Source organism: Mizuhopecten yessoensis, unplaced genomic scaffold, assembly GCF_002113885.1.
Source record: "Mizuhopecten yessoensis strain PY_sf001 unplaced genomic scaffold, ASM211388v2 scaffold7479, whole genome shotgun sequence".
NCBI lineage: Eukaryota > Metazoa > Mollusca > Bivalvia > Pectinida > Pectinidae > Mizuhopecten > Mizuhopecten yessoensis.
Window position 1 is genome coordinate 169,849 of NW_018407068.1, and position 13,593 is coordinate 183,441.

Sequence of the window (13,593 nt, forward strand, 5' to 3'; positions counted from 1 at the left end):
TCAATATTATCTATGTACAACCAATACATACCTTATCAATATTATCTATGTACAACCAATACATACCTTATCAATATTATCTATGTACAACCAATACATACCTTTTCAATATTCTCTATGTACAACCAATACATACCTTTTCAATAGTATATAAGTACAACCAATACATCTCTATGTACAACCAATACATCTCTATGTATAACCAATTCATACTTTTTCAATAGTATCTAAGTACAACCAATACATCTCTAAGTACAACCAATACATCTCTATGTATAACCAATTCATACTTTTTCAATAGTATCTAAGTACAACCAATACATCTCTAAGTACAACCAATACATCTCTATGTACAACCAATACATACCGTTTCAATAGTATCTAAGTACAACCAATACATCTCTATGTACAACCAATACATCTCTATGTACAACCAATACATACTTTTTCAATAGTATCTAAGTACAACCAACACATCTCTATGTACAACCAATACATACCTTTTCAATAGTATCTAAGTACAACCAATACATCTCTAAGTACAACCAATACATCTCTATGCATAACCAGTACATACCTTTTCAAACTCTTTCTCTGGAATATCCATTTTGCGTTGGATTCTTTCTTTCACTGCTGAGAAGGGCTCACTCTACATAGCAATGAAAAAAGAGCACTTTTTATTTTAATTCTTCGACACGTTATTCACACACAATTACAAGTTTGTCATACAATTTTGTGTACTCCTTAATCTCTGGTCTGGTTTAAGTCAGTGAAGTGGAAAATATAGGTCCATGACCTACATTTGATATTACTTAATTTATATCTACAAATGTTTTGTTGCGACACAATTTTATACTTGTCAGTGTGATAGACACTTGACACCTCACTTCACATGACAATGTTGATGCTGTTAGATCAAATGCTTATAATGGCTGAGCCATTCACAAAACTGCTTTAATATGATGGCAGATAGTTCAGTTTATATGTTTGTCCCAGTACTTAATGCAAAAGCTTAAAAACATATTTGCCATTAAGCATGTGGAAAGGGCCCTCTGCCATGCCACTGCCCCCTCCCCACCCTTACATTTTTTCAGCAACAGTAACCTTGACCTTAACCACTTTTTAAACCCTTAAGGCGTATCTACATATCACAGTGTATCACCATGTCAAATTTCAGAAAGATTAGTATTTGAGTTTCTGAAATAATGTCAGGAAAAGAAAGTGTGGACAGACAGGCGGAGGAGCACACAGATGCACACCATGATTGCTATGTGGGGCTCTAATGAAGAGACACACTTTTTATATCATTTAGACACTTAATACGTAGACCTCCACTTCTGACCTTGTTCTTTTGCGTAGGCATCCAGAAAATACACTACTTGTATGCACATTAATCCTGATGTTACATACCCTCTGCTATGCAGAAATAACACTTGCAACATATGACAAATCCACTTTGACCTTTGCCTACAATTTGTGACCTTGGCATTGGAGTGAAGGTTCAGATAAGACTTTTATAGAAGTGGATGTTTTGTCTGCACCAGCTTAGGTGGAACGATTGCAAATTTACGTATGATATAGTAATCATCGGTTCAGAAGTAATGCTTTGTTAAGTTATAGACAGGATACATCTTATCAAAAATGGTGTAGAAAAATGATAAATGCTTTTTTTATCAATTTCCTAAGTTAAACATATTTCAAACTTCTATTATTCCAAAGTTTATTTTTAATCACTTCCAATCAAAATGAAATCAATAGAGATTCAATGATAATAATTCAAATTTAACCCATTCTCGCTATAAAAATATTAAAAATGTTTCATAGTCTTTCTTTGTTAATGTTGGACCATTCTGATTTACCTGTTTAATCTTTAGTAAGAATGGGACTCCAAATGTTGAGAAGACTTCCTGAAAGTAGAAAGAAAATCAGAAATCAGTTTGAAGTATGAAACAAGACGGACAGAGGACCTGTATCATTCACTTAGATATAATGGCAAACATTCTCTCATTAAACCATGCATCAAGTCTGATCCAAATTCTTTGAGAAATGAAGTCATTGACTTATGACACTGAACTGACGGACAAATTTCTATGAATAATGATGGTGACATTGGCCTTGATCTTGGAACCCTTAAATACAAACTCATTTGAGGTATCCTCATACAGTGCTTAAATTGTATAACTTTTCATCAAAATCAATGAAGAGATGAAGTACCTCGAGTAATGACACTGTCAGCACAGGAGAAGAATGAACATGGTAACACTGTAGTATCCTGCTCTCCTCCAATAAAATGGTAGGGGAAAAAATGTTGCACAGTTTGCCAACAGATCAAGTCTTTCCTTACCTTGTGGAAATGTGCTACCGGAATGAGTGTTTCATCGTCTCCAAGCCGCACCTCATCTTTTGGTAATTCTTCAATTCGGTAACTTTTTGTTGCACCAGCTGGATTGAGGGCATCCAAAAAGGCTTCCTCTCTCTGTATGGTGTAGATCTTGTAGCTGATCACCTCCAACAGCCTGAAATCAATATTGGTAACTGACTATCAAAAATCGATCACGGATAGCCACATACAGATCTGATGATGACTATTTACAGGTCACTTATTATAATAAGTACTCGTTAATGTCAAATATCGGTCACTAATTATTGTCACTAATTATTAAATATCGGTCACTAATTATTAAATATCAGTCATTAATTATTAAACATCGGTCACTAATTATTATATAATTTTTTATATCGTCACTGATTATTATATATCGTCACTGATTATTATATAATATCTGATAATCAATCAGTGATGGTATTTGATAAACAGTGATAATATCTGATAATCAATCAGTGATGGTATTTGATAATCAGGGACCGATATTTTATAATCACTGACCGATCAGTGACATCGGTCACTAATTATTATATAATTTTTTATATCGTCACTGATTATTATATATCGGTCACTGATTATTAGATATCGGTCACTAAATATTAAATATCAGTCACTGATTATTAAATATCGGTCACTGATTATTAAATATCGGTCACTGATTATCAAATACCATCACTGATTGATTATCAGATATTATCACTGTTTATCAAATACCATCACTGATTATCAAAAATTTGTCACTAATTTTCAAATATAGGTCATTCACTTATTATCAAGTATAAGTCCCTTTTACCAAATAATGGTCATTCAATACTGAACAGTAGCACTAAATCTAATAACTTAGATATTTTTAAGTCCACCATTTTAACATTTGTAATGCTAGTAGTTTTGCAGGATTACCTGAGTTTACCAGAACCATCCTCAGATAGCTCTGCTTGCTTCTTTGCCTCTTCTAGAAGATCCCCCACATTGCCATTCTTGTTTGGATATAGGACTAGTTCTTTCTACAAACACAATATGAGATTTGCATGCACATACATCAAGGACATACAAATTATGACTATAGAAAGCAAGGCGATGGAAACTGAATAAACACAATGCACATAGGTTGTCAACAATAACAATGACAAAACAGAAACAGTTATCATCAATCTATCTTTCATTCCAATCCTAATTTCTGCAAACTACAAACTTAATATATGATCATTTGACAAACAGCAAAATAAATCAGGAAAACTAATTAAGTAACAAACTACTTACCTCTTCCTTCATCTTGCTATTCACCCACGTACATTTGAATTGCTTCTTGTTTTCTAGTTCATTAATCCTAATGTTTAACTGTAACACAACAATACACATTTATATACTATTGCTGTCAAATAACAAGGCACAACAAAAATCAATTCAGGGGAAAAAAAATCATAATTGTTTAGTAAGAAAAGATTTTTTAAGTGCACATTAGGAATCTAATTTTAAAGGATTTTTATTTTCTCATAAAATTAGGTGATTCATACTCTAGTTTTTCAAATTATACATTTATAGAACAGTAATCACGGTGAACACACTTCCATGTGATAGTACGGTAATCACAGTGAACACTTACATGTGATAGAACGGTAATCACAGTGAACACTTACATGTGATAGAATGGTAATCACAGTGAATATATAAATGTGATAGAACGGTAATCACAATGAACACTTCCATGTGATAGTACAGTAATCACAGTGAACACTTCCATGTGATAGAACAGTAATCATAGTGAACACATAAATGTGATAGAACAGTAATCACAGTGAACACTTCCATGTGATAGAACGGTAATCACAATGAACACTTCCATGTGACAGAACGGTAATCACAGTGAACACATAAATGTGATAGAACGGTAATCACAGTAAACACTTCCATGTGATCGAATGGTAATCACAGTGAACACATAAATGTAATAGAACGGTAATCAGTGAACACATAAATGTGATAGAACGGTAATCACAGTGAACACTTCCATGTGATAGAACAGTTATCATAGTGAACACTTACATGTGATAGAACGGTAATCACAGTAAACACTTCCATGTGATAGAACAGTAATCATAGTGAACACTTACATGTGATAGACTGGTAATCACAGTGAACACTTACATGTTGATAGTAAAGTTTCCGAGGCTGCCTTGGTTTAGCGTAGAGAAGAAGATCTTTTAAATTCCCCTCAAACGTACATCTGATGGCATTGCCAGGGCCTTCTCTGTAGCTACAGAAGAGTACAATATCACAATGAAATGACAATACTAATACAATCATGCAGGAGTCCGATATTGTGGCAATCTCATTTAATAACAGGAATATTTGTTTTTATGTTGCTTTTCTCAAATTATTGAAAACAGTATTCGACTTTAAGTCTCATCAAATTTTTTGCAACCATTTTTTATTTTTTTATTATTAATTTATAACTGAAACAAGGTATTGGGCTTGAACACAAAATCCATGCTTGAGCATAAGAACAGTTTCATGAATATGGGCCCAGGTGGTTTAAGATAACTTCTGATGAGACACAACTTTCTAGAACGTAACAGTGGGACTGAAAAGATAAAATCTTGAGGAGTTTTTACACCCTTCTTGAAGTGGCAAAGGTTTTGGAATTTCTGGTAGCAGATGGTAAACCATTTCACAAAGTAACACAAAATATTAAGCATGTACCAGTTGGATTAATAAGAAAGAAATTCTAAGACTTACCTCTGTGGTTTGAAGAACTGAAGAAGGTAGGGGTCAGTTCCAAGGTACTGTGCTACAGCGTTGGCCATCTGGTCATAGTTCATCCTCATAGACAAGTCAAGCATGAAGCCTTCGTCATTTGGTAAAGTTTTATCACAGAAAGTAACGTCTACTCTATAATACAGATCCCTACAAAACAGATTCAATTGAAAAAATATGTACTTCAAATGTGTTATCCAATTTTAAAAGGTTCAAACAAGCATACTGAGTATTGCTATAATAGTAATAATAATAATGTTTATTTCAGGAAATAGATCATAGACATCACATGTAACATGACAGTTGACATACATATAACAGTACAACATACATATATATTACTAAAAATATTAAACAGAATATCACAGGTTTTTGGGGCAGTCCAAGGAGCAGGTGATTGGGCATCCCCTTCCTGCAAGCTCTCCGGACGCTCAAATATTAATGAACCTACATGCATTAAATTATCGTCAGTAATAAAATATTGTATTATCTTAAAATATTATATTATATATGAAACTCAAATTCATAACTGATTTTAAGATATAGGTAATTATATTTATACAATTAATACAACACAAACATTGATCTATAAACCTGAGGATAGCCCATGAAAGCTTGAAAGCTTATTTCCAATGGGGTCCATGTTATATTGATCACGGGGAAAGATTTTGGCAGGAGGGAATGAATGACAACATATTAACTTTATTATCAGTACCTATAGTAATTCCGTAATTACTATATAATCTAAAAAACACACATATATATATGTTCAGGTTTAAATATGTAACGTGACTTTCCAACTATTTCTAAATAACAATAACATGTCCCCTAACGGCCCCCGCTAGCTATTACACTGTAATGAATTATAAAAATGGTGCCCTTTGGTGTTAATTTGGGAAAATGAAAAGTATACAATTAGCTTGTAACTGATTTTAATGTAACCTTTCTATTCTACATTACCATCAATCATATTGTAAAATAGATCGATGTTCGATTATTATATATTGATCATCAGTCCATCACTGGCTTCAACTTGTCCATGAATTTGTATTAATAGTTAGTAACAATGACCTTGACCTCAACTTGACCTCAATGACAATGGATGATAAGCCAACTCATCAGCTTACTTGGTCTTTAACCAGGCAAGCAAAAATCATAATGGTACTAATTAGTTGTGTGGATATAACAGTTGCTGGCCTTACTTGAAGTAGTCCCTAGCGGACGGTAGTTGGTATTGTTGGAAGTCTGCTTCCTCTCTCTGGAACACGATGATGTCACCATCCATCAGTTCATCCAACATCTTCTCTATTGGCAGGTCATAGTCTTCAAGCTTTTCCAACATATTTGGCTTCACCTCCTATAGTAACATTACATATAAACTGTCATATCATGTTGCAGAGGTCAGCAGGGGGCCCTACCTTTCGCTTGGTTGTATATATCCCCGATAATCACCAATGGGATTTAAGTAAAAGGCTAGTAGCTAGGTGGGGTGCAACATTTGACTGATAAGTCATGATAGAGTCTTGCTGGTATTTTTACATCCAGCTCAAAATTACTGACAAGATATTTATGTAAATTAATCAATGTGATAAATAATGCACCTACTACAGGCGAATACAAATAAGTATGATACTAAAACTTCTAAAGATATGTAGCTTATAATTTTCATGAAAATCAATAAAATTGGCACTATATTCACTGGGACACAGCAGATGTACTTACCTCAAACAATAATAAGGGTGTGCCCACTGGAAAACCTGCTCTCCTACATAGGTCTGGCAACAGCTCAGCTGAAATGAAATACAAATTATTATAATCTTCAATCTCCATATAACTTCATCTTGGTTGTTAGAATCCTACAAAAATTAGACACAATCAGAACAAATAGGATACAATAGGCCAAAGGGGCATGAGGATGCTCACCTGAGTTAAGTGGCCTTATCCTTCGAATGACCTCATGATCTTGACATATTTTTCTAATTTCTGATTTTTACCTCTTTGTTCACAATATGAAGAATTTTGACAGTCACGTGAAAACCTAGAAAAACTTATCATAGAATATTCAAATATGAACATAAAAAAAGCCCAGAAGTCCTGTATTACACACTTCGTTTTTAAGCAACTCTGGTAAAACACTTTTGGTAAAAAAATCAAAAATATATTGCAAATGTTTTTGAAGGGGTTGGACCAGAACCCAGGGCTAATCTCGAGAGCATGATAGTATTAATCACTCCGTTCTCAGCAAGCACATATATGGTAGACAGGTTTTCGTGGTAGTCTAAACTGTTTCTGACCAAAGAAGTAAGTCCACCTGAGCAAATCATGACACTAACGGCTCTTCACTTCGCTCAACATGTACATATGCTTAATGTCAGGGTATCAAACGTTTCTATGTTATGACCAATGGATAAAGTTCCTGGGTGAAGGCAAGACCCTGTGGCAATTCTGATAGCACTTGTGTGTTTGTCTTCTCATGCCGAATAATTGTATATGTGGTTATGTGATGGGGATCTCCAACATTTCTAAAATGACTAAGGAACCAAGTTCCCTGGGGTAGGGCTGGACCCCAGAGCATCCTGGTAACATACATGTATAGAAATGTTCATGCTCAGCAATTGTATATGATATGATATGGTGGGGATCTTAAATGTTTTTATGAAATGACAATGGGACTAAGTCTCATTGGGATGGGACAGACTCCAAAGCCAATCCTGGTAGCATATCTGTATTCATTTCTCATACCCAAAAATTGTTATATATAGATATAGGGGGAGATTCTCAACCATTTGCATGAGGTGACACAGGGACCTACGCAGAGCCATGTCTGATGGCATGTTAGTGTAGTACTCCTGATGATGTATCACCATATCAATTTTGATGATGGGGGCTTAATGTAAAGTCTCACCAAATCTGTGCATTAGGAAATAAATGTTAGTGACCTTCTAGTCAGATGATTATGTAGTACTCCTAAACACAACGAATAATGACTTACATTCTCAAGCTTTAACTCTGAAATCCAAAATTTTTGCTTGCAGCCATAATTATGTGCTTAAAATTCACAATCAAAAATTAATATTGTACAACTTATAATTTAAGTTGGACATCATCACAAAACCTTTGTTTTTTGCAAATCCTTACATGTCTTGGCGGAGATTGGGACATAGGTGTGACCACAGTAGGATATAGTCTTTGATCTTGGGTCATACAGTTTCAGAAAGATAAGCACATCACCTGTAATTTAAGATGAAGTAATACAAAGATAGAATAAAAGTGACACATCAATCAATATTTCTTTTACCTGAAACCTTTTCTAAGAATGACCTAAAGGCCTTGTCTCTACAGTAATAAGTCAGAATACAACTATATCAATTAAAATACTTCATTTAGGAAGCAAAACAAGTAAATTAAGATTGTATAACTTCTGAAAAGGGTATGTGCAACACACATATGTCTACATTTAAGTCGAATTTTAAATTATTTACATAATTATGACATTTGCTTCAACTATTGTACATAGAAAATCACGGAAGTGTTGAGTAGGACCATATTGTAGACAATTTTTGCATATGGTCGATGTTCAGAATTCACATGAAGTCTTGTGTCTTCAGTATATCTGCTGTTTACAACAATAGAACTTACTATACATCAAAACTACCAATTCATATGAAGACTCCCAGCTGTTCCCTTTACTTGGATTACATTCAATTAAGAATCAATTTGAATCTGGAACCATTAAGTAATTAGTGTAGGTTTTATATCTTTCAGAGCTGCCCATGTCTTGGACCGCTATTATTGCCAGATACTTTCACAATGTAAGTTACAGAGCTCTTACTCCAGAAATGACTTAACCATCTTACAAATCTGGAAAATTCACACTGGGGTGAAAATTCATCACAATTCTGCACCGTGCAATGTTAGTTGCATAAATTTATATCATAAATATATCCATATACACATACAAAATAAGAAACCTTGGAAAAAGTTGTCAAGATTCATAAATCAAGTTTAGTGCACTTACTTTCTTTATCAAAACTAGGAAGAGCCTGAAGACCACTCTCTGGGTTTAGTGTTTCAACAAACAGTGTCCAAGGAGTTTCATTGTCCGCTACATCTTGTATCTGAAATTTCAATTTTCAAAATACTAACAATATAGTAAGCTTTATTTCAAGATTATTTTCACAATCAGTTGATTTGTTTTACAAAATGTCCATGAATATTTTTTTTTAACTCGATATCTGAATTAATTCTTGGCAATTTCAACAAAATCACATTTTGGTCCTTAACTTGGTGCATGCTAATTGTCTCCCATTCCTATCTCTAAACTATGTGCCACCAAGTAGCCATGTTTCTGCACGCACCGTTTTCTGAAGGTTTGATTCCACGTCTACGAGTGTTGGTCTGTAAGTCTGGTTCTGTCGACACTGGAACGGCCATGGTCGCAACTGGTTTACAGGATATTTCTAAAATAGAACAATTTCTACAATCAACACATATACATGGCATTATCAAAATGAAATTAATGCTAAATAGAATATGGATTTTAGAGAAAAAAATGGATATCAAATCATGCCAACTCAACTCTCAATATTCTTAACTACAACTGCTGTCCAGAAGCTATTGCCCTTGCAAAATCTATACACCATAATGGTTTCTGTCAACAATGCCTTATTCTCCTGATTTAAAGAAGTTTGAAAAGGATGTTCAGAGTACATTTATTATTTTGATATCAATAGAATAATATGAAAGAGACTACATATTCATATGCAAGATAATTACACCATAGCCAGTTTTTAGTTCCCTCCCTTACATTTTCCAGTTTTGTTCCCTCCCCTACATTTATCAGTAAGACCCCATTTTCACTTACCAAATTTTCTGCAAGCATTTCCATAAATTCTAACAGCGATGATGTTTTCTTAACCTTGAACTTTCTGCTATTGACAAAACAAAAACATAAAATCTACATCAGTCAGATGACAAGCAAGACAGATCTGGTGTAAAAATACACCACATGTCAGTCTTGGTGTATAACCACATACTACAATAGCTGTTGGAGAAAACGTTATAGCTCACATATCGGTGATGTTGTAGGTTGCTAACCTGGTATTGTTTTACTATATAGGTAATCAAACAACACATGGGCTACAGTAAAAACATAGTTACATATCTTTATAGATGTATGTCCGAATACAAAAATATGTTAACATGTACATTTGTATCATGATAAAAGAGCTTTGAAGCTAATATATAGTAAAAGAAACTTTCTTGAAAGTCGCTCAGCATCATAAAATGTTCCACAGCAAGTTACTAGCGTATGTGGATACACCAGTAGNCTACAAACATTTATACATATCTAATAACACACTTGGAAGAAATTGTATGAATTTGTTCTGCAAATGCTCAAAACCCCAAAAATCACCTAAAATCACATGTTGTGGTAAATTGGTATCTTTGACCGATCATAGCACAAAAACGAGCACACAGACATATGGTTTTTTTTGCATTTTCTACTATGCCATTTACTCCTTTTTCCAAAAATCCATATAAGAAAAAAAGTTTAATACAGGAAATTTTTGACTTCTCAGAGGTGTACATCCTTAAGTAACATGTTTATGAAAGTATTCACGAATTTTAAGTAAGCTCTTTTGGCCTCTAGTTTATCAATAATGATTCAGTACATTGCTAACACTGTATCTTAACCTCAACTTCGTAAAAGCCTATGTTGTGTGGTGATTAAAAACTCCCCCCCCGCCCCATCCCCACCCTTTAAGGCAAGATGCTCACCAAAAAATTCCTCAAAAGCTATAACGAAGTCCATTTAATCTGTTCATTGCTTACATTCCATAAACATGCCTAAACCTTACAATAGTCAACAGCCTAGTGAGCGTGAATCTAATATTGCACAAAAAAAATATATGATCAATAACTGACCCAAAGTGGGACACTGATGCCAACACTGTGGGGGACCACACGAGTCCCACAATCCTTAAAAAAGGCAAACTAAAAAGCCAGATGCTGACCAAAGAAAGGTATTACAAAGCAATCCATAGTCCCCACCTAGTAATTATTTCTTTATTATTGAGCTGTACACCTGTTTTAGGATATAGGTCACAGCAACATATATCCCGTACTCCCCCAGCCTAAACATACAATATACAAATAAACATTGGAAATTCCACCTTCACATGATGTACTAACGGTACATAACAAATCTGGTTACTTCAGGTGAAATACCTTATAAGATAATACCCAGACAAACAGTTTCGAAGGGTTGAGGTCAAAGGTCAAAGTGGCATATTCTTGTATTTTGCGCTTTGCCATCCCAAGAGGATATTTGCACACCAAACGTAGTGAAATAGTTAAAGATATAGAGTGACAAAATTTTTCAAAGGATCAGGTAAAAAATCAAGCATAGGTTACAGTGATCTACTTTTTTTTTGTATTTTACATTCCATCATCCCAAGATAGACTTACATACATTTTTTTTTACTTAAGCTGAAATAGTACAGTGGAACCCACTTATTATGATATATCGGTTATTATGATATTTTCCCATGTACCGATTTTTTCTTTCTTTAACTAAGCAAAACAATATCGTTTATTATGATATGGTCAAAGGTAGGACCCCGCTTATTATTATATTTTTTCTGCCGTGAATGGATTTTATAAGGTAAAAACTGGACAATTACACAATAGGTCCGGCTAACTTTACATCGCCCGAGGTAATCATCTGTCCACTCAAGGTAAATTTTTCACACCTCGCTTCACCCCAGTAAGCGAAAACAATAGATTGACCATAGCTTGCTGGTTATACATTTTAGTCTTAACAAAACATGTGGTGCAGTAAATTGCTGTAGGACTGTATATCAAATTAAAAAAATTAGGACCACCAAACACATATTCCGAAAAGAAAACGAGCATGCCTTTCACAAATATTCACGGTTACCTTGACATGTCATGTGAGTAATCATACTAATTTCAAGGAAAATATTACTTCAGACGGAAGACCTGTGTTTTTAGTTATTTAAGTAATAGATTCTTAATTGTATTTCATTTCCCCATGTTTCTGTTCAAAAAGTGTCAAATTTGGGACATATCGCCCCCCGACAGCATGGTGCCGGATATTGATCCAAAGTTTACGTTGATGCTGTAAACAACTTATATTTCAACGGCTGCTTTATTTACAATTTTGACCATTTTTCTTTAAATACTATATTTGATTATTGTTAAAAAGGGAATATTTTGTGTTTTTAATTGTTATTGTTTCTTTGCAAGTTGATTTCACCGCACGATTTGCGAGGCATGTGATTGACACCTGATCGTAATTGACATCGTAAATTAAAAGTAGAATTCACATACTGATCATTACGACGACAAAATAAAAATGGCCCCATCAAAACTTAAATTGCATGTGCACAACTTCAGAGTGTGTGGATGCAAGATTTGTATACATATGGAATAACTGACTGAGCAACTGACTGAATGGACTAATGGACAGCAACCATATCAGAGAACAAGGCCATTTGATAAAGCCACCATCTGATTATGATGCTGGGCTTAAAAACTTAAATGTTGTAAAACTCCATTGTGGTAAAGTAAACAGTGCAAGAACTATGCAGTAGATTAATACTTTAATAGCACCTTACTAAAACTAATGTTGTCAGTTTTACGATTCTAATAACATAGACATTTTACCTCTTTTCACAGTAAACCTATTAGAAATGGCTTTGCTAAGCCTTGAACAAGAGCCTCACCTAAAGTTGGCTTTCTCCAGATCCATGAGATCATTGCCTTGGTGACCATAAAAATGGTCCTCTGTCACAACCTGAACATTCATATACAAGTGTGCCTCTGTTCTCTCTTTTCTCTTTTGCACTTCCATACGTCTGGAAATACATAAACAGTCGATACACAAACAAAGTATATAACTAATGTACCAATAACCTTAAGGAGGAGTCTGGACCATATCCGCAACCAAGACTTTAAATAGATGATGCTTTAGAAGAAGCATGCTTTCAGCAATTGTTCATATAATCGAGAAATCAAATCAATATTTACTACTACTACAAAGTATTCGAACTAATTAAAACAACATTCATAAGACAGGTTTATTATAACTTCAGTTTCAATCAGGGTCACAAATTATACATCATTTTGGCAAATATATACATATTTTCTCACCTTTCTTCTGCTAGTCTATCAATTAAGCATTGTGGAATATCTGACTCACTCATAACATGTAAAGACTCATCTGAAATGATAGAGGTGACAACTCAGTTAACATGATTGCCTTAATGACCAAAACAATATTAAGGTTATGGAAAAGTCAGGCAAGAAATACTACATGAAACATAGTTATCATCAGTGGACAACTTATTCATTCTGCAACAATTATATTCTAAAAGTCAACATTCGTTAAAATTCTTATGATTAAGACTTTTGAGGCAATGAAAATT

The 13,593-nt window shown here is 34.1% G+C and overlaps 1 protein-coding gene across 5 annotated transcripts in view; it reads right to left on the reverse strand.

Annotated features, from left to right (window-relative positions):
• Nucleotides 1-13,593, reverse strand: part of LOC110453660 (ubiquitin carboxyl-terminal hydrolase 7-like) — a 47,747-nt gene that overhangs the window by 15,865 nt on the left and 18,289 nt on the right. For 3 of the 5 annotated variants that reach the window (XM_021502707.1, XM_021502705.1, XM_021502702.1), the window contains exons 17-31: nt 13,319-13,388; nt 12,892-13,023; nt 10,005-10,071; nt 9,499-9,600; nt 9,159-9,258; nt 8,279-8,371; nt 6,863-6,930; nt 6,343-6,497; nt 5,123-5,290; nt 4,532-4,640; nt 3,647-3,724; nt 3,287-3,390; nt 2,345-2,516; nt 1,860-1,907; nt 578-649 (exon numbers count right to left, since the gene is read on the reverse strand). In XM_021502707.1, coding sequence (XP_021358382.1) covers nt 578-649; nt 1,860-1,907; nt 2,345-2,516; nt 3,287-3,390; nt 3,647-3,724; nt 4,532-4,640; nt 5,123-5,290; nt 6,343-6,497; nt 6,863-6,930; nt 8,279-8,371; nt 9,159-9,258; nt 9,499-9,600; nt 10,005-10,071; nt 12,892-13,023; nt 13,319-13,388 — 1,538 coding nt within the window. The remainder of the gene's footprint in view (nt 1-577; nt 650-1,859; nt 1,908-2,344; nt 2,517-3,286; nt 3,391-3,646; nt 3,725-4,531; nt 4,641-5,122; nt 5,291-6,342; nt 6,498-6,862; nt 6,931-8,278; nt 8,372-9,158; nt 9,259-9,498; nt 9,601-10,004; nt 10,072-12,891; nt 13,024-13,318; nt 13,389-13,593) is intronic. The other 2 variants (XM_021502706.1, XM_021502703.1) reach the window with 1 other exon arrangement.